Consider the following 27,196-nt stretch of genomic DNA (forward strand, 5'->3'; position numbering starts at 1 on the left):
ACCATCTTGTCAGCTTTCTCCTCACCAGCGCGATGAATTCGACCAGATCCTAACTGAGTGGACAAACTCATGACCTATATTACTAAGTATTCAAACATGAGCTGTTAAAAATCATCTTTCCATAGACTCTCCAGAATTCATCCCGAAAGAACCAAATCTTGACTTTCTACTTCAAAGCGGAAAGTCTGGAAGTGTCGTCATCCGGTTCCGATCGAATCCATCAGTGTCTATGAAGAACGTGATTGTAACAAGAAATGGTCAGTTTATTTCCTTGTTGTACACGAAGTAAACTAATGGATTGTTTTGCAAAATTGCTGTTGTTTGGATTCATGAAGTTGTGGCTGTAATAAATCATATTTTTCTGCGATTAATAACCAATTGATTGGAAAGAAATACATTTCTATTTCTTCAATATTCAAGGTTTTATGCTACATGGCAACACAATATTAGTCACAATTCGTTACAATCGCTAACATTACGGAGGTCATATTAGTCATTCGGACTAATTGTCAAAATTGGTTTTTTAAAGCATAATAAAATTTAGTGTAGTTCGCAAAATCTCAACAGAAACTATTGCTTCTGTTTTATTCAGGAACTGTTATACCAAACTATTACTTGGTCGTTACAGGAGTCAATCACAAAGTCGTCGTTGACTTCCTTCAGGTGATCAAAACAAGAAATATAAAAATATAATACAACAAATCAAAATAAAAGGTTTTCTGATACCCTTTTACAACAAATTTGGTGTTCAAGCCGTGATATTATAGCCAGGTGTTGCACTTCAATATAGTTAGTTTTACTCTCTTGTCGCCTGTACATCTTGTCTAGATTTTATGATATAGTCCAGATAGAGTTCTCCGAGGCAATAGCTGCAAATTTTACGCAGTTGCCACGCATGTAGTATAACAATAGGTAACAGTTAGCTGATGCACATATCACCCAGTCCCTGCTTACCGGTTTTTTGTCATGAGGCAGAACTGATATTTATATGTACCTGTAATAGTACATATAAATAAATCTACAGCCGAACAATTACTTACTTGTTAGCGATAAACCAATATAAAAAATAGCTTGTTTCATTTTTGTTTTGTTTTGCACAAAGTTCATAGCAATCATTGTTAACGATATGATTCTTGGTTGCATAAGAATTTCATATGAGAGCATTATTGTAATGTTCATTATTTTTATATATCTGCTGTTTGCAGGTGGATGAAAAAGACTTTGTCAATGCTGCCCTTTGCAAAAAGAATGATAATAAATGTTGATTATCGAAGTCTGTCAAAATGTAAGGCAGCTGGATTTTGTGTCACAATTTTAGTTAACCTTGGTTCGAAAGTCAAACTTTTTTTTTTTTAATAGAGTAAAGTTTTCCCACCTAACAACTCTTACAAAAATAAGCCGTTTGATTTTACTACGAACTAGTGCGACGAGACGACTTGTTAAATGCGCCCAGGAAAAAGAAGAATTGTGGGGGCTCCCGAAGTATGCGAACCAAGATGGCGGACATCGGAACGTAACATGGGTAACAGGTTAGGGTTAGGCGATAATTTCTTTCCAATTTTCCTTATTTTAGTCCTATTATCAGTTAGAAGACTAGCCAAGAGCCTCCCGTAGTATTTATACCCAAAATTATGGCCTAACCCTAACCTAGTACACATATTACATTCCGAATTGTGTTTAAACATTACTAATAAATGGTTGGATATTTCACAAATTCTATTTATTATAAATGTTCCATTGTTCATTATTTTAAATGCCATGTATTAATCAATAAATTTATTTTACCTTTCTATTTACTTTCTGTTACGTGGTGTCTTTTGTCGTGTAAATGCAGCGTGAGTTTTCTACCTCCTAATTTGGCGCGCACAAACAAAATGTTTGGTCGAATCAAATACAAACCAGTGCCTACAATGTTGAATGTTTGTTTAACGGCAAATATACTTCTGATGGCAACATTCCAATCCACTGATCATTTATTAGGTGTCAAAGTAAACTTCTATGTTTGCTGAGTGCGACAAAGTTAATATTTAACGTGATTTTGTGTCGATTCAGAGAATTGGGTTATTTCTGTACAATTATGTGTCGTTGTACAGGTTTTTTGCACCCTTGTACAGTAATGTTAGAGTCTCAGTCCTAAGCTGGAAGTCTCTGTCAAAGGCTTTTTATCTATATATTCGCACAACGTTCATAGCTGTGCCTTTTTATAGGATGTTTGTTTTGGAGTAGTTTTGTATCAATGCGTAAATGTAGTTTTGCAATATTGACCAGCATCGCACGCAAACAGCGCGAAACGTGAATAAATCATTCAATTTAGGTAGAGGGCTGCATCTGTAGTCAGTTGTTTCACATATAGTCAGATAAAATGCATTTTAGCCATGACGGGAAAGTATTTGTGCTTTTAACTGCGTTATTCAAATTCCATATCAGAGGGGCGAGAAGCATGGATATGCTATGGAATAGGGGCGATAAAAATGCCACAGGATTTCGTAAAAACTGCTGTTTCAAACTTTAGCAATAATTTCATCTTCAAATAGAATTGGCGTGATCACGACCTGCCAAATTTTTTATAAAATATCAGCTTTATATCATTAAGTCCTATTTTGTATAAATTTAAATTAAATTATAAAAGTGAATCATAAGTCGTAAAATGGCGGAGGGATGGAGGAATCTTCGAAACTCAATCAGGTAGGCGTAAGAAATTATTGTCTAAAATCAGAATCAGTGATGGCAAAAGAGTAGCATTTGTAACTTTTCAAATATTTCATATCAGATTCAGTTCATGGTCTTGTATTCAACAAAAACTTCCATACGATTATATATTAAATTTGGAAAATTCCGATAAACCCCTGACCCCGAGTTGAAAAATAGAAGCCTCGATATTGAAAAACACAAAAAACACCACGCCATCATTCTCGCACCCTTATTTTCAATTGAAACTGGCCGATAATTTTAACTGCACAGTAACCTACCATTAATTCTGAATAAGAAACCTATTACATGCAAATATAAAAACTATAACTTTAATTATTCTCATTTTATTTTTAGGCAAAAGACAAGAGCTTCTGAAATCGATCGGAATGTCGGCCCAATAGCAGGTATATTCTCAAATTAATATATCATAAACTAGGTAGTAGTATGATTCTGTTATATGAAACTTTTTCTGAAACTTTGAAACTTGCGATTGCAACTAGAGTTTTGTAAGAATTTGATAAAATAAAGAGATCAAAGTCCAAGGGTTTTGTGTCATAGTGGTAGGATCTTTCTAAACATTCCTACTTTTTTTTTGAAATAATGATTTCAATTTGTATCTTGACACTTCTCGTGTTTAGCATCTCTAATATTGAATACCTTTCTGTTTGCAGTTCCTCAGGATTACGCGCCTGCCCATTCTTTCTCTCATGGCGTCACTGATAAAATTGAAAGAACTAATCCGACTGGAAGAAATCAATTTGTTACATCAGGTAAGCGAATTTAATCACATAAACCAGGATGGTTACGTTGAAGAAAACACTGAAATTTACTAAAACCTATTGAAGCTTTTTGAGATCCACTGAAATGATAAAAGCTTATAAAAATACGAGCAATAAACAAACAATAAAGCACTGAACATAGTTGGAATAGAATCACTTTAAAGATTTTAACATTCACGCGCAACCCTGGTACAATGCTCGATAATATTTGAAGTCGGACCCTTTACCCACAGCGGACTGTTCTAGATATTTAGTAAATTGTTTTCTTTTTCAGAAAATTTACGTCAAGTGATTCAACAATCTGATTTCATGGAAGCGCTGACTACTTTGCAAGATATTTCTTTTTCTCAAATACAGCAATTCATGATATCCGAGCACTATTGTCAAATTGGAGAATCGGATAAAGCTTTGAGGTGCATTGAAGCGTTACAAACAACGATGACGTCATATCCGAGACCTAATGTCGATGACGTCATTAAATTAGTTGAAACGTTTATCACTGATTCGTTTCATATTCGTGCATTGATTTTACTCTCTTGTTGCCCTAAGTTGTACAAGCTCGAATCAAACCCGGATAAGTCAGTTGTTGGGATTCGATATAGCTCATTACAATGTGGCATAATTATTACATCCTTGGTTAAGAAGGGAGGCGGTATGAAAAAGATTGCAACAATTGTTGGTTTGAAAATTATTACTGATATGTTGAGAGAGTTTCAATCAGTATCAACTGCTGATAAGAATGAGAAAGCTGTTAACGAAGCGGGTTGCTTGAATAACGTTGGTTTAAGTCATAGAGTTATCGGTGAATATGAGCAAGCCATAGGGTTCTATAGTGAAGGCATTTACTTATTGAAACAAAGGTTCGGTTCCAACGCCCCCAAATATCGAGTTCTTTCAGATTTATTAAACAACATGGGTTTGGTTTATCATAACCTTGGTGATTATTTCAAAGCTGAATCTCTTTATATCAAATCTCTGAACATGAGAGAGACATCTGAAGATTGGTTCAGTGATAAGGTAAAACACGAATGCATAAAAGGGACTAAAGTAAATTTGGCTAGTACCCGGGATCGGATTTTATATCTTGATTTAATTGGTAAATGCAACAACGTGATTGAATTAATTGGCAAAGACATAAGCTTGTTAAAACAAACAAACTTGTCCAATTCTCGCATGTTCGGGGATCTGTTATTTAATCTTGCTTCATCACATCATAGTCTCGATGACTATTCCAACGCTGAATCGTTTTATTTGAAATCCCTTGATGTGTATGAGAAGGCTAAGGATTGGCCTAATGAAAATGAAAAACGAGAAAGTATAGAAAGAGTAAAGAATAACTTGAAATTCATTCGGAGCAAATTAAAAAATTGATTTTATGTGCTGACACATTCCAGATTTCAAAAATTTCAATCAAAAATGTTACAATTAATCTCAATCGACTCATCTAATATTCGATATCTCGTAAACGAATTAATTCAAATTTTAATTTTCAATAAACTTCACCTGAGCTTCAAAATAGTGATTTTTTACATTTTGCTGCATTTCTGAAATATTCGAAAATTCCTGTATGTTTACCAATGATTTTTTTTCTTTTATATTCAAAATTTGATATCGTCTAAGTGAACTTGTCTTCATATGTTAAATGTTTTGAGTTTCCATCTTAAAAGCGTGATCCCGAATATATTACTCAAATAACAATTAGAAATTTATATAATTACCTCCAAACTATTTTTCATTTAATGTCTTGTAAAATGTTCTGTGTTATTCACCTAATTTAATTTATATCCACGTGATTAACTAAATATCATTTTGTTCCACTATTTCTTATTAACATTCACATTTGTTTTTCCATTTTGATTTAAATATATTTCTCTGCTAAGTTTTAACAACTGACTTATTTGAATACGATATTGTGTTTTCCTATTTTTGTCTTATTTTTTTTAATCGTGTTTTCACTCAACCGTATGTGGTCACTTTATTGTGACAAACATAAAGGCTCTGCCCTTATGCAGAATTATTTCCATTTGCAATAAACAGTAGGATCGCTTCAAATAAGGCCTTACTTAACCCAGTGAAAATACCATGACGTTCGGAGCTACTGTTTTCGTCGAGACAGAGTTGTAGTAGGGTGCATAGCCTATCAAATTACTAAACTCTGGGGAAACCTGCGTTGATTCCGAAAATACAACCAGAATCTCAAATCGTGATTTTTAAACTTCGATGAATCTTTTAATTACTTTCATGATCAGACGACGTATTTCGCACCACTGAATGCGAGGTAAATTCTAACACACAATTCATTCCGAATGTATTTTTAATGTTGTGATGTTGTTACATGTTCAACTTGTTTTTAATGTAATGTGATTATTTAATATGAGATTGTTACATCAGGGATATTGATTTTGAGATATAAAAATAATTAACTTTCCTATCTTGATTCTTTTCATATGTTATGAATCGTGTAATTTAAAACTAAGTCGACAAACTATACTTTCGTGGTTTCTCTTCCATATTTTATCAATTTATTCAAAGCATCATTTGGAATTGTATATTCCTATGAAAAACCCTATGAATGTGATTTTTGTGGGGAGACCTTACCTTAAAAATATGAAATGAGTTCAAATTAAAAAGTAAATCAAATAAACAATATAAATTATTCAATCACATCTTTTGATATCGATGCCAAATAAAAGCTTGCAAGTCACCGAACCCAATCGACTTGGCAAATGAAGGTAAACCCATTGGTTATGATTATTAACAATGCTCAGATATATTGTGCAATTCAGGCAATACATTGGCATTTTATCAATCCCATATGATTTTCCATGAAATTTTCGATGATTTTCCAGTGTATTCATAAATATGAATTGAAATTGGATAAATATAAAAAAAACTGATATGAATTTTATTGTTTGATTCTGAATTTTTTCGGACATGAAATTGAGCAAAAAAAACCTTCCCATATATCCCCAAGGTTGCAAGAAAGTTGGTGCGGTTGGGAGTGGATTCAAGTACACCTACAAATATAATTTTCCTCATTGGCGTTTAAAACGATATGCCAACACATGTCATTGTCTTTGAGCCAAAGATTGAAAGCACAAAATGACGAATTTCACAGCAAAATGAGACCATTTAAAAATAAAATAAAAATAGAGCAAGGGATTGCGACGAGAGTCAGTGAGAGTTACATAGATTCTACTGCGTCCCTTTGCGTGATTCAATTTTTTTTCTCACTTAACCCTTTATCGGGCCGAATATAATGGGCTCAAATCGTAAAAATTTCAATAGCTATTTTGTATCGTGCTTTGTGAGAGATAACCTAAAATATTTTTTTTTCCTAATTTTTTTTTTATGATGGGGGTGTAAATTGGGTGGGAATATATTTCCCACGGCCCACTCTCAACCGGGAATATCCTTACCACCGCCCGACTAGGTCAGTTAGCAAAACACAATTATGTCGGTATTTATCGTTAAATTTATTTTGAAAACAACTGTAAATATTGTATTTGTCAACATCGAACAAAATAGAAGGGCAATATAGAGCATACAGAGCGACATTCGTCTATAAAGCAACAATTTGATAGATTTAGATAAAATTTCTATACTTTATATAAATATATATAGTAATATTTTTATACTTGAAGTCCAAACGCAAACAACGTTTTTATTTTTAAATAAAATTCGAATAGGTTAGCAATATAAAAGTGCGGTATAACTTTAAAAATTAACGCTTTAACAGCTTAGCACATGCTAATTTGAATAATAAAACTCAATAATAAAATCTAAACAGAACAGATAAAAATTCAACATTGAACAAAAATCTTTGCATGAAAAGTACCATACTTGGAGTGCTACAGCACGAACGCTTATGGTAGTTTTACCAGAGACGCGATTTAGCAATGTTTGGCCACCATGCAAAGTTAAAAAAATTTTCAACAATGCCCTACTTTTGATGAAACTTGGCAAAGCACGGAATGGAACACAGTGGAATTTTGCAAGCAGAACACATAATTTTGCTTCTTTTATCATGAGTGTTTGTCGAGCAAAGACGACAACTTCTATATGTTCCGCCATTTTCAGGCAGATGACATCCGACATTGCTAAATCTTGTCTCTGGCAAAACTCCCATAGGTTTGCCACTGCATGTATACTTTTTATTCATGTAATAGGCTGTCATTGATCCGCACCTTTTCCTAGACGAAAAATTTTCAATTAAATGAAGAGCAACATGTTTTTGGAAAATAAAATGAGACATTGGTTTGCCCTCACCAGAATGAAACATGGAATGCACTATATAAGCGTTTACAAGGGCAGCATCTAGTAAAAAGTAGAACATCCTTAGCCAATATTTCTTTGAGCGTCTTGAAACTGTGTAACTTTCACGGAGTTGATCAAATCTATCAACACCCCCCATGTATGCAGTGTAATCATACACAGCTTTAGGGCAAGGTACAAGTGATTTTGAACCATCTTTCTCTGTCCTCTTAACGGCTACAATGTCATGAGGATTGTGGGCAGTTGAGAGCAAACTTACAGTACGGTTATCCTGCCCCAAGATAGCAGATACATTTCGTCTTGCTGAAGATAAGTGTTCGCCCCTCTTTAATTTTTGTTTCCTTTTGAATTCTTCCGGTAATGTTTTTCTATTTATGCGCACAGTGCCAACAGAAAACAATTTCATTTCATACAACTGCTGCAAGAGCTCGTATGAGGTAAAAAAATTGTCGAAAACCACAAGAAGTGAAGAATCAAAGGTATCTATTTTGATGCCATCGCAAAGCTTTTTACTATTGTGGAGGTGGAGGATTTGATGATGTATCCGAAGTCATGGCTTTACCAGTATAAATTTCAAATTGCGACATGAAACCGGTAACTGGATCAGCTCTAACCCACACTTTGTATCCCCTTTTGATAGGTTTTTTCGGCATGTATTGTTTCATGGATGATCTCCCTTTAAACAAAATCATCGACTCGTCAATAGACTGACATGAGGAGTGCTTATATTCATTTTGGAATTTGTTATTGAGAATATCTACCAACGGCCTGACTTTATGTAATTTGTCGTATCCGGGCTCGCCGTGACCAACAGCCAGGTCATTATCGTTGCAGTGCAATGCTTCCAAAATCTTTTTGAATCTTTTGCAGGTCATAACATTTTTAACAACGTTTGTTTGAACGTAAAATGGGTCTGTAGACCAATAAAGATCAATACAATGAAGAGGCATAACTCCCATTGCTACAAGCATTCCTGTGAAAGCTCTCATTTCTATATTTGAGACAGGTGTCCAGACCTTGATGTCTTTCTGATTTGCATACCTATTAGTTTCACTCACCAGAATATTAAAAACACTTTCATCAAAAAATCGCTCAAAAAAGTGTCCGGGCTGCCCATTACAATCAAACTGACTTTGTATCTGTGGTGGACTGGGTTCCGAAAAGTTGGGCAACTTGAAAAAATATCTGGGGATAATGGTGGACCATTCTTCTTCAGCTGAAAAAATACTCTCATCTCGAGTGCTATATCCCTTGGCATTCCCACCACTGCACACAGCATTAATTTAATGGCTTGAATCCGACATATTGGATGAAGTGGAAATATTTTCATTTATGACATCAGAGGAAGTGCTGCTAGTTTGCCAAAACTCATTTAGGCCTACAACAAAAGGTGACTGTTGGTTGTGTGAATTATTTTTACTACGTGTTTGTAATTCATTGTTTTGTTGGTTTGCAAACATACGGATATTCACTGGCTCATCATCATCGGTGTCGTCCAAACAGTCCCCATCAAACTCTGAATCACCTGCATGATCAGGCAAATCTACATTTTCTCCCATCACTTTAGTAAACGCCTCAGACAAAGAAAGCTTTTTGCTGAACATATTTAATCATAAATCAAGTATGCCTATACCAAGAAAACAAATAGTCTAAAAGTTTAAGATGGAAATCACTGGTCATCAATTTTAACCACCGCGATCCCCCCGGAAACCGTTACCAAGTTTCTCAAACCACATATCCTATATGCTTCAGCAGCCTTTCAGTAGACTAACTTACAAAGTAGCACCGAACGTTAGCCTAACCGTCTACTAACGTTAGCCTACACAATACAGCCATGTACCGATACGCGCCCTCATGAGTGTGCTTGAATTCTCCCGAATTGCTATGTTGCAACTAATGGTATAAAATATCTATTTTATCTTATATTTTGGTCAAACTGGACAAAAGAAAAATAATTGAGCGCCGCCAATTTGAACCTCGGCAGGCCACGGGAAATATATTCCCTGGGACATGAACAACTTCAAGCCACCATGACACTAAATAGTAAAATGGAAATGGTAAAGTTTACGTCAATTATAATACCACCAAATGATATGGAATATTTTTAAACATAAAGCTTTCTGCACAAAGCGAAACTGATGCGCGCAGCTAAATTTACGAAACAGCATCCTCGCACGCGAGATATCCGACAGACGACGAACGAACGGCAGAAAGGCGGGCGATACGCTTGACTAGCGACAACAATATTTTTTTGTAAATTGACTAATGTATCCGCTAGGGGCATTTCTATTCACTTGCCGTAAAGTACCAAACCAGCTCCCGCAAAGTTGAACGGTAGTAACCGGGAAGATATTTACCAGTGCTTTATAAAGGGCTAATGAGTAATAACGATAAATACTATTTAAACTTTTATTCAGAGGTCATCAAGGTTCATTCTTCCAGCGCATTATATCTATCAACGAATAGGAAATATACCACATGTAGCACTATTCAAATTTCCATTTTTTTTTCGAAGGTATTTAATATAGGTATTTTTCTTTTAGCGTTGCTCAACGGACTGTTATATTAATACTGTTTCTAGATCTCTTTCCGAAAAACCCGCTTAATATCCAAAGCCAAATATTTGCTTTATCTTAAAAAGTTATTTCAGGATATTGACTTATTTATTGAAAGTTTGGCCGAGTGAATTTACTTTTCAAATTTATATAACTTAACCTAATTTCAAATCAAATCAATTAACAATAACTTAATTCCTTCAAAGCCATTCCTCAACGCCTTTGCGCTAGTGGATCCGTATGTCTATAATGCAAGGACGCTGTAAGTGTAGAGATGACCATTCTATGCAAAACCGCAAGTTACTTGTCTGGGATTTTGGTCAGACGAAACGTTGCAGAAATACAATTGTGTAAGTTTGCATCAGGACTCTTGAATTGAATAGTACAAATTATTGTATCTGCTTTTAGCTTGAGTTTGTGACCCTTAATCCAAACTAATTGGTATTTTTTTCTAGTTATATTGAGCAAACAGCCTTATCTAATAAGTCAGTATATATTTATACGATGCTTTTAACATCTTTCGCTCATAACAATGTTCGGTACAAGCAAACGCTGATATCATACGGTATGTGAGAAGTTGCATTCCTTTGGAAGAGCCAGAACATTTCCATTTCGCCATTGATTAAACAACTTAGTACAACCTGGTTTATTCAAACTCCATGCCCCCACATTATGAAGGTGTAATAAATGGGATAGGCAATGCCGAAATGTCAAGTCTCCGATTCTTCCAAATAATGAGTATCTCCTTATACATCTTTAGATATAAATTACGTTTTGTATTTGGCAATGTTCGAAGCGAAAGTTTGTGATAGTCACAGACGGCGAAGTCAACTGCTATGCACTTCGACATCTCCGAGCTGAGCGAAAAGTGAAACCTATAGCAATGAGTTTGCCACTAGATTATCGCACCCACGAATAAAACGCAAATGCAGGCAAGCTATCCGCACTTTTTCTAAACTAAACCTTATATTCCTGATTATTATTATTTGAATAATGCTAAATTGTGAAATATCATTATGATACTAAATATTATTATTGTTATCGCTCACAATGATAAATAGGGCCGAAAAAAAGAGCTTGAAATGGATCTTGAAGTCACGTTACTGATAATGTCATGAACATTAATCCACAGAAATTCGGTTTAAAAATTTCATGAAATAAATGAACAATAAAAAAGTATGAAAAACAGCTTATACATTTTTCCCGCGCTTGCTGTTAAATCTCGCTGTTTAATGTTTTTGATTCAATTTTTTATGAACAAATAAACATTTTCTAAATTTAATGCAGATTGAAGTCATTACTGATCTTATCCTTAGCCTTTACTGGGCGATTTACTAATTTTATTTTAAAGCGTGTCGGGTGCTTTGCACTAAAGATCCAAGTTCGAGACTTTTTGATTAAATAGTAGCTTCTCACATATCGTTAGATATCAATGACTGCTAGTACATGGCCTTGTTCGAAGCGAAAGGCGCGAGTAAGCACCACATAAAAAATGTATAGAATCGGTTGGATTAGTCACCGTGAGCAATTTACGCGAGAGATTTTACTCTCTTCCTAGTGATAAAGTGAATACTGAATTTTTAAAAGAGAGAAAACAATTTCTCTTTTTGTTCCAAGAGCAGTGAGAATGCTCACACAGGATTTTATGCCATCCACATAATATCTAAATTCATTATACTTATAGCTGCTGGAATACAACTGTAAGTCTAAACTTTTAAACGTAGAGCAGAAGCAGAATAAAACTCGTGGTCGTTGGTGACATTTGTCGTCAAAATGAAGCTTCGTCTGCGGATTGTTCTCATTCATCTTCTCATGATCACTTTGATTGAAGGTTGTTGAATATTTATCTATCAATGAGGCTTGAGAATTTTTTATGGATTCGTAAAGCCTTTTAGGGGATTTTTTACGCGCATGTACTCAGAAGTCTCGCATCTATCGATACTTATGTGTAATTCATGTGTAATTTATTACCAAAATACTATATATGTTTAGTGTCCCACTCTAGTGGGTACCCTTAACTTTGTTGGCTTGATTATTCTCTACTTCTAAATGAGTGCGTGAACTTGCATTTGACCAAATTTTGTTTTTAAGGGTGAGTAAGACCCATCCTAGTTCGAAGTTACAGACAGCCACAGAAATGTCAAGTGTGCACTTTCTTAATGCATTACATGCTTTAGAATAAAATCAGTCAAATTTGTTATTTTTAATCCATAAAGAGCGCAATTTGAAACATAGATCATTGTTGGGTGTTTATACGCATTCAGTTTAAACAAGACTCTAGTTAAAGCAATTCATGATAGTTTTTTTGAAAACAAAAAAAGATGTTCTGATACAAAGGTTATTGTTTACTGTTAGCACCAGTTTTTTATTGTTATTCTTAGATTTCTCTACACCAGTGGTTCTCAACCGGGGGTTTCGCAGCACCCCAGTGTTCCGTCAGTACAGTACATAAGTTCCTCCTGGAGTCTATATTTATAATAATAATGATTTAATATAATATAATCGGATACGTATCAGGTTTCCCACTATCATTAAAATCACTTCACTTTAATGATAATGTCGTTTGCTAGTATTGAATTTATAGTTATTAGAATTCAGACAATGAAGGACAGACTATTGCACAAGATTTCCTCGACCCCTTGGAATGTTCCAATGGGGTTCCCCCCCGCCGAAATTATTAAAAACCACTGCTCTTCGTGTAAACAGTACAATCAACTCGCTCATGCGCGTAGTCCCTTTTTCTGTCGAGCTCTGCAAGCTCGTTGTATTGCGTGTAATTATTGGACACGTAGTGGACATAACGATCGTTTTGTTATTATGTTGTTCTTGCTCTTTGAATCGTTTTGAAGAAATCTCCTTTTTTGTTGATTACTGGACCAATTGCCTTGAAATTTTCAGTGGTTAAAGATGGAATTTTTTTCCAGAAGGCTAATAATTTTTTTTGCTATGACCTCATCAAATTATGTGGCGCTACGTGTCCATATATTTAAACATAACTCTCTTGTTTCTTGTTGTTTGGGTGTCTTAGCAGTCTGTTGTTGTTCACGTTCAGTACTATTTATCACAAAGGACTTTTTTTTTTGTATTCGGGGTAAAAGTTCGTAGCAGAATGTAATATTCGTTTTAAATAGGTTTGTTCAGATCAAATAACCAGACAAACAGACACTAATGAGAAATTGGACCTCCTGAAGTATGCGCACCAAGATGGCAAACAACCTGAACTCAGGTTGTGTACCAGGTTAGGGTTCAGGTCATGCGACATCTTGGTTCTCCCCACTTCAGGAGTACCGAGAAATTGGACGAAATCATTGCGGTTCACAAATTTATTATACACTTCGATCATCACCCTGCGAGGCTAATTTAGCGGTAACACTAGCTTAATTATAATTCGGTGCTGGTAACTTCACATGTTTAAGTCATTTCAAATGACATTGTACTAATGATAAACAGTAAGTAATTACAAGCTGGGAGTCTACTTACATTGAACTAGCAGTGTCGTTTATTATGCCGCACAGCTTCCCCTGTTTCATCTAATTCATCGCATGTTGCGGTAATTTCATCATGATCTGCCGTTGCTGTTAAATTCAACCATGCAGACTAGAAAAGAAGATTAAAGGTAATTTGAAATAGATATTAGGAAATTCTCATTTACATTAATAAATTTGAAATTGAATCTGGTTTAGTGATAAAAATAAACCTAATGTGTCTTCTATTTGTTTGATGAAACATTCATAGAAGGCTGCCAAGCAATGATCAAATGTCAATTTTATTGACGAAAAGATAAACAACTAACGAGTAAATTAAATATGACGGATGTACACATTGAACTATAGCAGTGCTTCATGTGTTGTAATAGCGAAAGTCCGTTATGTTCCCAGCGAGGGTGATTTGCGAAGAAAAATAATAAAAGTCCGGTAACGTTAATGTTTGTTCATACCTTCCCTTTGATGATGTCATTTTTTGCAGTGAGTTCTACGGTGTTCGAAGGCTTTGATGATTTACACGCAATAATGATAGGATCTCCAGAATGTATTGTGATGGTAGAATATACAAAATCGATTGTGTGTCCTGAAAATAATATTTGAATTTACTGATCTGTATTTAGCATACAGGAATCTCATTCAAAACCAATGCCGGTAGAAACCACTCGAGACAAAAAATAAATTTGCCTTTCAAGTTGACTACGAAGTACCCACACTGAAACGAGAAAAAAACCTTAGAAATCAGCAGTTCATTACAGGCAATGTGATATTTATATACATGTAAATGGATTCAAATTGACTTTATTGAAAACCATTCACAGTCACCAAGACAACTCGCGAAAATGAGGTCAGCAAGTGGTTTTGTTCATTGGCATGTGCATTACTTATATTGCGGTTGAAAAATCCTTAGGACATTAAAGTTTTTTTTTCAAATGCGCCAAACTAATTAATATTTGATGCTACGTATGTTGGTATCTTTAGTTAAAAGTGTGTAATTTCATTTAAAATCAAACAAGGTGCTTAGACGAGACTTGGAGTATGCCCTGGCACACTATACAAGTTGCAAGTATCAAATGGCTCAGAAGTGTAATGGACTGACTCATGGCAATTACGTTGGTCGCAGGCAACCAATAGGAGTTTATTTTGCTGTGGGTGTAGGATAAACCAACTGACATCAAGTATAACCAATATGAAGATTTATCTTGTAATGATTTTAGATAAAATCAATGACGCGTGGCGCAAGACTGCTTAATCATCGTAATCTGATTTGTAAACCATTATTGTCAACCGCATTACATTGAACATATTTACGATTTATTTTCAAAAATTAAAAAATATATATATAAATTATTATGTAATGGAATGTACAAACATACTTATTTATTTTCAGTTATCATAAATAAATTATTTAATACCTGCCCAACAATTAACCCGTGGAAGTTCCCATCGCTCATACGCATTACATAGAAATTGCGCGTTTGATATGAAATATGATTCCGTTTCAATTTTATGAATGTACATCCGGCCGGTTTTGCATGCCACACTCAAGTGACTGTTTATTCTATATTTTACAGCGAATTATTTACCAGATGCTGGATGTAGCTTTTCAAATGACCCTCTGGGGCATGCTGAAAGTAAGATAATTTTCAAATAGGCTTATGGGTTGTGATACAACATATTAGAAACTGCAATTTAATAACTTTGCAATCATTCAAAAATAGAACCATCAGCAATATATATTGGGCGCTCCCGTAGTATGTGTACCAAGATGGCGCACAACCTGATAATTCTAACCCGCTACACATAATATGTTCAGGTTGTACGCCATCTTGGTACACATACTACGGAAGCACCATATATTATCATTGAAATATACTACCTCCACATAAAAGGATATCTAATATAATAAAAAACATTTCACGTGGGCATTATCTAAATTCTGTGCGCAGTGTGCCGTTAAAGATGGGATTCTCATCACTGAATATGTTGATGCACCGAATGTGCAATTAATATGACGTCATATTCACTTACATCGATCACAAACGTAATGTGGGATCTCCCATTCAGCATAACGACCACATTTGATTGCCATACTAGTTGTGTAATCGCTTCCACTTAAAAACAAATCGTTTGACGAGCAGGTCGCATTGTATTGGCCGTACGAGTATGACTCTATCGAAGGTGTTTGCATTAGTAGGTTTCCAGGTATATCATTGTTGGTGCAATCTGAACATAGAACTATAAAACAGTATAAGTATGTACCTCAATATTTTTTAAAATTTAATATTGAAACTTGGGGGAAAATGCAAGCCAATTTATATATTATGTAGTATTTATGTTCTGGTTTTATTATAAAAATATACAAATTAAAAAAAAATTGCCTCGAATAAACTTTACACACCAATATGTATAATAAAAATAAATGAATCTTTTAAGACAGCATTATAATGGGTGAAGGTCAAAATTAAAATTTCAAGATAATGATTTAAAATGATTTTGAATAGACCTAAATTCTTCGGCACTAAAATGTCAGTGTTTTACTGTTTAAATAAAATTCTTGATTGTAATACAAAACGACATACATTTAAAGATTAATGGGCGATTGTGATAGAATGCTTCGCGACTCGTTGATTCTGTAATCGCAAAAGTAGAGGAATTTCGTTCCGCGGTGTTATTTGAGAACTCGACACGAAACGTAACAACCCGTTCATCATCACTGATTGTACACGATGTTACAATTTCATTCATTTCAGGATTGGTATTACTAACACGGCAGGGGTGACCTCGATGAACAATCAAGCTGGCAAAGGTACGAGCAGAAATTACAGAGTCATTATGCATTAATAAACCCAACCGTAAAATAGTGATAACGAAATTCCCATGACAAGTGATATTGAGATCCAATATTATTCGAGGGACGCCTATTGACCAGATATGGTTTTGACTTGTCTCATTGAAAAACTTCAAATTCACTGTTGTGCTGTCCCCGCCCTCAATGCAAACTGTGAACAAAAATATTTATTTGAACCTCATTATTTGGAAGAACGCATGTAAATAATATTGAACTAAGCAACCACATATATACATTGACAATTGAGAATATATCAAAGTCTAAATTGAAAATTTTCCGATTAGGCCTAACAACATGAATTTATACAAATGAAAGTTTATCGGAATGCATACAAATTGATTTTTTTAATAATGAAAATATATTATTAGACAGAAGAATCAACTTTGAAATACGAGTCTCAATTGAGAATGACTTTCATTTATGCTACTTTGGGATGTGGAAAAATGAGTGAACGTAGTGAAACAAGTGTTATTGAGTTCGATTTGTAAGATTTCCCGGTTCGTATTTTTATTCTGATATGCTGTCGAATGTGTTAATTTTGTTTATGGACATATCTCATAAAACTAGTATTACTTTCTGACAGAAAGAACTCTTCAAGTTACTTGGGAAATAGAATCGTTTATAACCATTTACTTGTATTTACGTGGTCACTGGAATTTGCAAAAATATATGATATATTTGTATATATTTTGAGCATACCGGAGACGGTTTGTGCTGTTTTTGTTCATAAACGCGTATGAAGTCACATAACTTGGTCACGATTCAAAAATATTAAGGAAATAAAAATACCTAAATGATACTTACATGCGTTTGATATTTGCAGGAATAGAGAGAGACTCACCAACGCGACTAACTTCATGTTAATATAGCATTCCGATATATTTGTAAAGTACATGTCTTTGTATGTCCTTTTATGCGGGAAAACAATACTCGACTGTAGGATGTTTCTTGAGGCAATGGGTGTTTTAAGAACCAAAATCACTAGACAGCAGTAATATTGTAGGCAAGTTTACAACAGATAAAGCAACATAAAGTTATGTCCTATGGTAAAGCACTTTTGACGCCACGCTATATTTTGATTACAAATTCATGACATTATAGATAGATATATTATATACGTCAATTCCCACACTATATACATATTACGTCCTCATTGAAAATTAGTCGGCGTTGTGCTCAGTATTATATGGTTTGTAACAGCAAAGAGTATTGTGGGTTGAAAATGAATATATATATTAAATAAGATTATTCAATGGTTGCTAAGGTTATTATCGGTTACAACATTATTGTCTCATTGTTAGCATTATCCTAACGAGTCAAACGAAGAGACATGGCTGAGTCATTCACTAATATACCAAACAATTATTCAGTGGACATTACGTGTTTTAATTTTTAATAATTGATATTATTTGAGAAATGAAACTGTCAATACGGCACTGCTACCTAAATATATATCGTTTGTAGTGGTTTTCCCTTTTAGTGAAAATTCCTATTTAATTAAACCTAAGTTTCCTTTTTTAACAATCGATATTCAATAGCCAAAACATTTATGCTCAGACATCCGAAGTGAATGAAAAACTAACTTTAAGGGTTTGTTTAACCGTTTTTTTTTAATATTCAAAACTATAAAAATATCATATGTTGGGGAAATTGTCTTTGACACGCCGGACAGCGGACGCCGTATTTGTACAGAGGAACCGTCAAAAAAGCATATATTTTATAAAACAAAACCTAAAAACTTGTGTATCATGATATCAAAATTGCACAAATAGGTTTGTACAAGTTCGTAACAATATTATACTATCACTCTTAACAGAAAAAGAGGATATTTGCCATTTCCACCCCCACCATTGGGGTGTAGTGATAAATTTTCCGCCTTATTTCGTTGCATAATTTTATATACACCGTGCTAATGCATTCACAGGGTGTGTTACCAAACATTTTCTTCACTAAACTTGGTGGAAATGCATTAACGCGTCTTGTCACGTGATATCGAGGTGACTGTGACGATATGAGAAGGTTGAACGCTATTGGCTGAAATCGTTTCGAATACTTTTATGCGCGGTGACTTGACTTATCACTCTGCCGAGGCTTCAATGAAGCTCTGTGCATAACAGACTGTCTGCGGTAAACAACTCCAATTTTCAATAGATAGAATAAGTGGGTGGGCACAGTTTGTGTTGAACTTGTCTCAAGCTACAATATGGGGAAAACTTGGGCTACATTGTGTGGAGAGGTCTGGAGGTTTAAGCTTGCTGGTACAGGTAAGATTTCGAATTGTTAAGTTGATGCTGATAAAAAAACGCGAAATTATAGGCCTAGTACCGGTACGGTACCTTAATCTAGCCATAATTAAACAATCGATCAGTCAATCCACTACTACTATTAGCCTACAGTGTTCATGTGGATTCAGATTGCGTTCAGCTAACGTTGCCAGTCAAGCAAACCAAAGCTTTGTTGGCTAATGTTAAGTGACCAGTACTAGATAAGACTAGGCTATAGCCTATAATGGTAAATACAGAAATTTAACGTTATCAGTAACTTATTCTGAACTTCGTACAAGTAACGTGAGCTACGGTTTTCTATCTCAACTAGCCTAGATACTTTTGATTTGCCAAACTTCAGACTTTGTCAAGCTTTGTTTGCAAACGTTAAGTGACCAGTACTAGGCCTAGATAAGATGGGTGTCCTGAAGTACGCGCCGCAGGTACTTATAGTTGGCCTGTCTCGACAATTTTTGCATATCTAATTTCTAACCCCCGCATGACTACGTCATCCGGAAATTACATCACTGCATCACCAACGCGTCATAGAGCTTTCTAAAGTATAGTTACGATCGTCCGAAATGGCATCTGTGCAGCGATCTCTCTTTTATCGCTGTATCGATATCGTTTCGAAGACAAGAAATAGGCTGGCTTGCTCAACTTCGGATGATTGTCTGTGCAACCATCCGTATACTTTTGATGGCCGTATTACGTCATTGCGACTTTGCAGTGATGTAATTTTTGGATGACGTAGTCATGTCTGCATGTGGGGGTTAGAAATTACATATGTAAATATTGTTGAGCCAGGCCAACTAGAAGTACTTGCGGCGCATACTTCAGGAGACCCGATAAGACTATATAAATACAAAAATATACCGTTATCAATAACTTTTATTGCGAGTCTAACTTCTGAACTTCGTACCAGTAACGGGAGCTATCTCAACTAATTTTGATTTGCCAAACTTGCCAAAAGGATTCTGTACAGGCTATTGCTGTACTGGGATTATTTATTTGTTTATAACATGTTTGGTGAGTCGAGCGGGAACAATTTATTTTTCTTTTGTGCTTAACTTGGAATTACACAATTTTAACAGCTATCATACATTTTGTTAGTAGCCTACTGTGCACATAACTTTCTATTCAGGATGTTGATTTTCTTGAAAATGAAGATGATCACAGTATTGGGACTTACAAGTAGATAATAGCAGAGTAACTAAATGAGAGAAATATAGCAGATGAGCAGTGCTGCAGTGAACAACTCATAGGTGAGTCTTGTTATTTTATGCAATAAATATATCGCCGCATGAGAACAGAACAGGCTTAAGTCACAACTTCGAGTTTTGAGAAAAATGCAAAAAAACAATTTTAATTTATATGTTAATAAAACAAGATTAAACGCTGCGAGCAGGGTACGAACCTGCGCGGGAATATCCCGCTGGATTTCAAGTCCAACGCTTTAACCACTCGGTCATCACAGCTTCTCAGTTAGTAACTTGTGGTTCACAGACTTTGTCTCTTTAGTAATAATTTAAAAAATAGATAAGCATAAATTTAAAAAATACATAAGCAATGGATATTGACGGGAAAGATGTATTAATTAGAATTAAAAATGCATTCTGGATTAGAAGTCCAGTGCGCTATCCATTGCACCACAAAGTCTCACAAGTTTTAATAGAAAACAGATCATTTTCCATATTTCGTACCGTGAATTATTATCAAATTCTTGAAAATATTCTGAGATGCATTGGCTGGGAATCGAACCCGGGCCTTCCGCGTGGCAGGCGAGAATTCTACCACTGAACCACTAATGCTCGTTCGCGTTGGGTTGTCTTTTCACTCTCGATTGCATATTAATGTTTTTACCTTAATAAAACAAAATTAAACGCTGCGAGCAGGGCTCGAACCTGCGTGGGAATATCCTGCTGGATTTCAAGTCCAACGCCTTAACCGCTCGACCATCACAGTTACTACGTTAGTAATTTGTGGTCCAATGTTCATATGTTTACAAAATTAAACGCTGCGAGCAGGGTTCGAGCCTGTGCGGGAATATTCCATTGTATTTCAAGTCCAACGCCTCAACCACTTGGTCATCACAGCTTCTCCGTTAGTAATTTTTAGTTTACAGACTTTATCTCTTTAGTAAAATTTTAAAAATACATGAGCATCAATTTAAAAAATACATAAGCAACGGATATTGACGGGAAGATGTATTAATTAGAATTTAAAATGTAATCGCATAAATGAGCACTATCTTCGCCGGGACTCGAACCCGGAACCTCTGGATTAGAAGTCCAGCGCGCTATCCATTGCGCCACGAAGACTCGCAAGGCCAAATAGAAAACAGATCATTTTTCATATTTCGTACCATGAAATATGAGCAATTTTTTTCAAATATCCTTGGATGCATTTGCCAGGAATCGAACCTGGGTCTCCCTCGTGGCAGGCGAAGAATCTAACACTGAACCACCAATGCTCGTTGCGCAATAGGTTATATTTTCACTCTCGATTGCATTTTAATGTTTATACCTTAAATAAAACAAAATTTAACGCTGCGAGCAGGGCTCGAACCTCCGTGAGAATATCCCGCTAGATTTCAAGTCCAAGCCTTAAGCACTCGGCCATCACAGTTACCACGTTAGTAATTTGTGATTCAATGTTCATATGTTTACGAAATTAAACGCTGCGAGCAGGGTTTGAACCTGCGCGGGAATATCCCATTGGATTTCAAGTCCAACGCCTTAACCACTCGGCCATCACAGCTTCTACTTTAGTAACTTTTGGTATACAAATTTTATCTCTTTAGTAAAATTTAAAAAATACATAAGCAACGGATATGGACGGGAAAGATGTATTAATTAGAATTAAAAAATGTATTCGCATAAATGAACACCATCTTCGCCGGGACTCGAACCCGGAACCTCTGGATTAGAAGTCCAGCGCGCCATCCATTGCGCCACGAAGACTCGCAAGTTTTAAGTTAATCGAATCCCGATCTCCCGCGTGGTAGGCGAGAAATCTACCACTGAAACACCAATGCTCGTTGCGCAATAGGTTATCTTTTCACTCTCGATTGCGTTTTGATTTCATATGTTAATAAAACAATATTAAACGCTGCGAGCAAGGTACGAACCTGCGCGGGAATATCCCGCTGGATTTCAAGTCCAACGCCTTAAACACTCGGTCATCACAGCTTCTCCGCTAGTAACTTGTGGTTCACAGACTTTGTCTCTTTAGTAATAATTTAAAAAAGAGATAAGCATAAAATTAAAAAATACATAAGCAACGGATTTTATGGGAAAGATGTATTAGTTAGAATTTAAAATGTATTCTGGATTAGAAGTCCAGTGCGCTATCCATTGCGCCACGAAGTCTCGCAACTTTCAATAGAAAACAGAACATTTTCCATATTTCGTACCATGAATTATTATCAAATTCTTGAAAATATTACGAGCTGCATTGGCCGGGAATCGAACCCGGGCCTCCCGCGTGGCAGGGGAGAATTCTACCACTGAACCACCAATGCTCGTTCGCGGTAGGTTATCTTTTCACTCTCGATTGCATTTTAATGTTTATACCTTAAATAAAACAAAATTAAACGCTGCGAGCAGGGCTCGAACCTCCGTGAGAATATCCCGCTAGATTTCAAGTCCAAGCCTTAAGCACTCGGCCATCACAGTTACCACGTTAGTAATTTGTGATTCAATGTTCATATGTTTACGAAATTGAACGCTGCGAGCAGGGTTTGAACCTGCGCGGGAATATCCCATTGGATTTCAAGTCCAACGCCTTAACCACTCGGCCATCACAGCTTCTACTTTAGTAACTTTTGGTATACAAATTTTATCTCTTTAGTAAAATTTAAAAAATACATAAGCAACGGATATGGACGGGAAAGATGTATTAATTAGAATTAAAAAATGTATTCGCATAAATGAAAACCATCTTCGCCGGGACTCGAACCCGGAACCTCTGGATTAGAAGTCCAGCGCGCTATCCATTGCGCCACGAAGACTCGCAAGTTTTAAGTTAATCGAATCCCGATCTCCCGCGTGGTAGGCGAGAAATCTACCACTGAAACACCAATGCTCGTTGCGCAATAGGTTATCTTTTCACTCTCAATTGCATTTTGATGTTCATATGTTAATAAAACAAGATTAAACGCTGCGAGCAGGGATCGAACCTCCGTGAGAATATCCCGCTGGATTTCAAGTCCAACGCCCTAAGAACTCGGCCATCACGATTACTACGTTAGTAATTTGTGGTTCAATGTTCATATGTTTACAAAATTAAACGCTGCGAGCAGGGTTCGAACCTGCGCGGGAATATCCCATTGGATTTCGAGTCCAACGCTTTAACCACTCGGCCATCACAGCTTTTACTTTAGTAACTTTTGGTATACAGATTTTATCTCTTTAGTAAAATTTAAAAAAATACATAAGCAACGGATATTGACGGGAAAGATGTATTAATTAGAATATAAAATGTATTCGCATAAATTAACACAATCTTCGCCGGGACTCAAACCCGTAACCTCTGGATTAGAAGTCCAGCGCGCTATCCATTGCGCCACGAAGACTCGCAAGTTCTAATCGAATCCCGATCTCCCGCGTGGCAGGCGAGAAATCTACCACTGAAACACCAATGCTCGTTGCGCAATAGGTTATCTTTTCACTCTCGATTGCGTTTTGATTTCATATGTTAATAAAACAATATTAAACGCTGCGAGCAAGGTACGAACCTGCGCGGGAATATCCCGCTGGATTTCAAGTCCAACGCCTTAATCACTCGGTCATCACAGCTTCTCCGCTAGAAACTTGTGGTTCACAGACTTTGTCTCTTTAGTAATAATTTAAAAAAGAGATAAGCATGAAATTAAAAAATACATAAGCAACGGATTTCATGGGAAAGATGTATTAGTTAGAATTTAAAATGTATTCTGGATTAGAAGTCCAGTGCGCTATCCATTGCGCCACGAGGTCTCACAACTTTCAATAGAAAACAGAACATTTTCCATATTTCGTACCATGAATTATTATCAAATTCTTGAAAATATTACGAGCTGCATTGGCCGGGAATCGAATCCGGGCCTCCCGCGTGGCAGGCGAGAATTCTACCACTGAACCACCAATGCTCGTTCGCGGTAGGTTATCTTTTCACTCTCGATTGCATTTTAATGTTTATACGTTAAATAAATTAAAATTAAACGCTGCGAGCAGGGCTCGAACCTCCGTGAGGATATCCCGCTAGATTTCAAGTCCAACGCCTTAAGCACTCGGCCATCACAGTTACCACGTTAGTAATTTGTGATTCAATGTTCATATGTTTACGAAATTAAACGCCGCGAGCAGGGTTTGAACCTGCGCGGGAATATCCCATTGGATTTCAAGTCCAACGCCTTAACCTCTCGGCCATCACAGCTTCTACTTTAGTAACTTTTGGTATACGGATTTTATCTCTTTAGTAAAATTTAAAAAATACATAAGCAACGGATATTGACGGGAAAGATGTATTAATTAGAATTTAAAATGTATTCGCATAAATGAACACCATCTTCGCCGGGACTCGAACCCGGAACCTCTGGATTAGAAGTCCAGCGCGCTATCCATTGCGCCACGAAGACTCGCAAGATTTAAGTTAATCGAATCCCGATCTCCCGCGTGGCAGGCGAGAAATCTACCACTGAAACACCAATGCTCGTTGCGCAAGAGGTTATCTTTTCACTCTCAATTGCATTTTGATGTTCATATGTTAATAAAACAAGATTAAACGCTGCGAGCAGGGCTCGAACCTCCGTGAGAATATCCCGCTGGATTTCAAGTCCAACGCCCTAAGAACTCGGCCATCACGATTACTACGTTAGTAATTTGTGGTTCAATGTTCATATGTTAACAAAATTAAACGCTGCGAGCAGGGTTCGAACCTGCGCGGGAATATCCCATTGGATTTCAAGTCCAACGCCTTAACCACTCGGCCATCACAGCTTCTACTTTAATAACTTTTGGTATACAGATTTTATCTCTTTAGTAAAATTTAAAAAAATACATAAGCAACGGATATTGAGGGGAAAGATGTATTAATTAGAATATAAAAATGTATGGGTATAAATTAACACAATCTTCGCCGGGACTTAAACCCGGAACCTCTGGATTAGAAGTACAGCGCGCTATTCTTTGCGCCACGAAGACTCGCAAGGTTTAATCGAATCCAGATCTCCCGCGTGGCAGGCGAGAAATCTACCACTGAAACACCAATGCTCGTTGCGCAATAGGTTATCTTTTTACTCTCGATTGCGTTTTGATTTCATATGTTAATAAAACAATATTAAACGCTCCGAGCAGGTCCAACGCCTTAATCACTCGGTCATCACAGCTTCTCCGCTAGTAACTTGTGGTTCACAGACTTTGTCTCTTTAGTATTAATTTAAAAAAGAGATAAGCATAAATTTAAAAAATACATAAGCAACGGATTTGATGGGAAAGATGTAATAGTTAGAATTTAAAATTTGTTCTGAATTAGAAGTCCAGTGCGCTATCCATTGCGCCACGAAGTCTCGCAACTTTTAATAGAAAACAGAACATTTTCCATATTTCGTACCATGAATTATTATCAAATTCTTGAAAATATTATGAGCTGCATTGGCCGGGAATCGAACCCGGGCCTCCCGCGTGGCAGGTGCGAATTCTACCACTGAACCACCAATGCTCGTTCGCGGTAGGTTATCTTTTCACTCTCGATTGCATTTTAATGTATTTACTTCAAATAAAACAAAATTGAACGCTGCGAGCAGGGCTCGAACCTCCGTGAGAATATCCCGCTGGATTTCAAGTCCAACGCCTTAAGCACTCGGCCATCACAGTTACTACGTAAGAAATTTGTGGTTCAATGTTCATATGTTTACAAAATTAAACGCTGCGAACAGGGTTCAAACCTGCGGGGGAATATCCCATTGGATTTCAAGTCCAACGCCTTAACCACTCGGCAATCACAGCTTCTACTTTAGTAACTTTTGGTATACAAATTTTATCTCTTTAGTAAAATTTAAAAAATACATAAGCAACGGATATTGACGGGAAAGATGTACTAATTAGAATTTAAAATGTATTCGCATAAATGAACACCATCTTCGCCGGGACTCGAACCCGGAACCTCTGGATTAGAAGTCCAGTGCGCTATCCATTGCGCCACGAAGACTCGCAAGGTTTAATCGAAACCCGATCTCCCGCTTGGCAGGCGAGAAATCGACCACTGAAACACCAATGCTCGTTGCGCAATAGGTTATCTTTTCACTCTCGATTGCGTTTTGATTTCATATGTTAATAAAACAATATTAAACGCTGCGAGCAAGGTACGAACCTGCGCGGGAATATCCCGCTGGATTTCAACCCCAACGCCTTAATCACTCGGTCATCACAGCTTCTCCGCTAGTAATTTGTGGTTCACAGACTTTGTCTCTTTAGTAATAATTTAAAAAAGAGATAAGCATAAAATTAAAAAATACATAAGCAACGGATTTGATGGGAAAGATGTATTAGTTAGAATTTAAAATGTATTCTGGATTAGAAGTCCAGTGCGCTATCGATTGCGCCACGAAGTCTCGCAACTTTTAATAGAAAACAGAACATTTTCCATATTTCGTACCATGAATTATTATCAAATTCTTGAAAATATTATGAGCTGCATTTGCCGGGAATCGAACCCGGGCCTCCCGCGTGGCAGGCTAGAATTCTACCACTGAACCGCCAATGCTCGTTCGCGGTAGGTTATCTTTTCACTCTCGATTGCATTTTAATGTTTTTACCTTAAATAAAACAAAATTAAACGCTGCGAGCAGGGCTCGAACCTCCGTGAGAATATCCCGCTGGATTTCAAGTCCAACGCCTTAAGCACTCGGCCATCACAGTTACTACGTAAGAAATTTGTGGTTCAATGTTCATATGTTTACAAAATTAAACGCTGCGAGCAGGGTTCGAACCTGCGCGGGAATATCCCATTGGATTTCAAGTCCAACGCCTTAACCACTCGGCCATCACAGCTTCTACTTTAGTTACTTTTGGTATACAGATTTTATCTCTTTAGTAAAATTTAAAAAATACATAAGCAACGGATTTGATGGGAAATATGTATTAATTAGAATTTAAAATGTATTCGCATAAATGAACACCATCTTCGCCGGGACTCGAACCCGGAACCTATGGATTAGAAGTCCAGCGCGCTATCCATTGCGCCACGAAGACTCGCAAGATTTAAGTTAATCGAATCCCGATCTCCCGCGTGGCAGGCGAGAAATCTACCACTGAAA

General features: G+C 36.3%; 1 protein-coding gene and 12 non-coding genes across 13 annotated transcripts; 1 reads left to right on the plus strand and 12 right to left on the minus strand.

Moving 5' to 3' along the window:
- The first annotated feature begins 2,561 nt into the window (after positions 1–2,561).
- Positions 2,562–5,018, plus strand: LOC120343125 (uncharacterized). Its single transcript, XM_039412241.2, has 4 exons — positions 2,562–2,685; positions 3,046–3,095; positions 3,363–3,461; positions 3,745–5,018. Exons 1-4 carry the CDS (start codon positions 2,648–2,650, stop codon positions 4,839–4,841), a joined length of 1,284 nt encoding a protein of 427 aa, XP_039268175.2. The 5' UTR covers positions 2,562–2,647; the 3' UTR covers positions 4,842–5,018.
- A 16,127-nt stretch (positions 5,019–21,145) lies between these two features.
- Trnar-ucu (transfer RNA arginine (anticodon UCU)) lies at positions 21,146–21,218 on the minus strand. The gene has a single exon. It is a non-coding gene; the product is annotated as a tRNA-Arg (tRNA).
- A 357-nt stretch (positions 21,219–21,575) lies between these two features.
- Positions 21,576–21,657, minus strand: Trnas-uga (transfer RNA serine (anticodon UGA)). Its single transcript has one exon. It is a non-coding gene; the product is annotated as a tRNA-Ser (tRNA).
- A 130-nt stretch (positions 21,658–21,787) lies between these two features.
- On the minus strand, positions 21,788–21,860 carry Trnar-ucu (transfer RNA arginine (anticodon UCU)). Its single transcript has one exon. It is a non-coding gene; the product is annotated as a tRNA-Arg (tRNA).
- A 764-nt stretch (positions 21,861–22,624) lies between these two features.
- Positions 22,625–22,706, minus strand: Trnas-uga (transfer RNA serine (anticodon UGA)). The gene has a single exon. It is a non-coding gene; the product is annotated as a tRNA-Ser (tRNA).
- A 130-nt stretch (positions 22,707–22,836) lies between these two features.
- Trnar-ucu (transfer RNA arginine (anticodon UCU)) lies at positions 22,837–22,909 on the minus strand. The gene has a single exon. It is a non-coding gene; the product is annotated as a tRNA-Arg (tRNA).
- Positions 22,910–23,188: 279 nt separating this feature from the next.
- Positions 23,189–23,270, minus strand: Trnas-cga (transfer RNA serine (anticodon CGA)). Its single transcript has one exon. It is a non-coding gene; the product is annotated as a tRNA-Ser (tRNA).
- Positions 23,271–24,233: 963 nt separating this feature from the next.
- Trnas-uga (transfer RNA serine (anticodon UGA)) lies at positions 24,234–24,315 on the minus strand. The gene has a single exon. It is a non-coding gene; the product is annotated as a tRNA-Ser (tRNA).
- Positions 24,316–24,444: 129 nt separating this feature from the next.
- On the minus strand, positions 24,445–24,517 carry Trnar-ucu (transfer RNA arginine (anticodon UCU)). Its single transcript has one exon. It is a non-coding gene; the product is annotated as a tRNA-Arg (tRNA).
- A 279-nt stretch (positions 24,518–24,796) lies between these two features.
- Trnas-uga (transfer RNA serine (anticodon UGA)) lies at positions 24,797–24,878 on the minus strand. The gene has a single exon. It is a non-coding gene; the product is annotated as a tRNA-Ser (tRNA).
- Positions 24,879–26,015: 1,137 nt separating this feature from the next.
- Trnar-ucu (transfer RNA arginine (anticodon UCU)) lies at positions 26,016–26,088 on the minus strand. The gene has a single exon. It is a non-coding gene; the product is annotated as a tRNA-Arg (tRNA).
- A 760-nt stretch (positions 26,089–26,848) lies between these two features.
- Trnas-uga (transfer RNA serine (anticodon UGA)) lies at positions 26,849–26,930 on the minus strand. Its single transcript has one exon. It is a non-coding gene; the product is annotated as a tRNA-Ser (tRNA).
- Positions 26,931–27,058: 128 nt separating this feature from the next.
- Positions 27,059–27,131, minus strand: Trnar-ucu (transfer RNA arginine (anticodon UCU)). The gene has a single exon. It is a non-coding gene; the product is annotated as a tRNA-Arg (tRNA).
- Between the last annotated feature and the right edge of the window lie 65 nt (positions 27,132–27,196).

This window comes from Styela clava, chromosome 3 (genome assembly GCF_964204865.1).
Source record: "Styela clava chromosome 3, kaStyClav1.hap1.2, whole genome shotgun sequence".
Classification (NCBI taxonomy): domain Eukaryota; kingdom Metazoa; phylum Chordata; class Ascidiacea; order Stolidobranchia; family Styelidae; genus Styela; species Styela clava.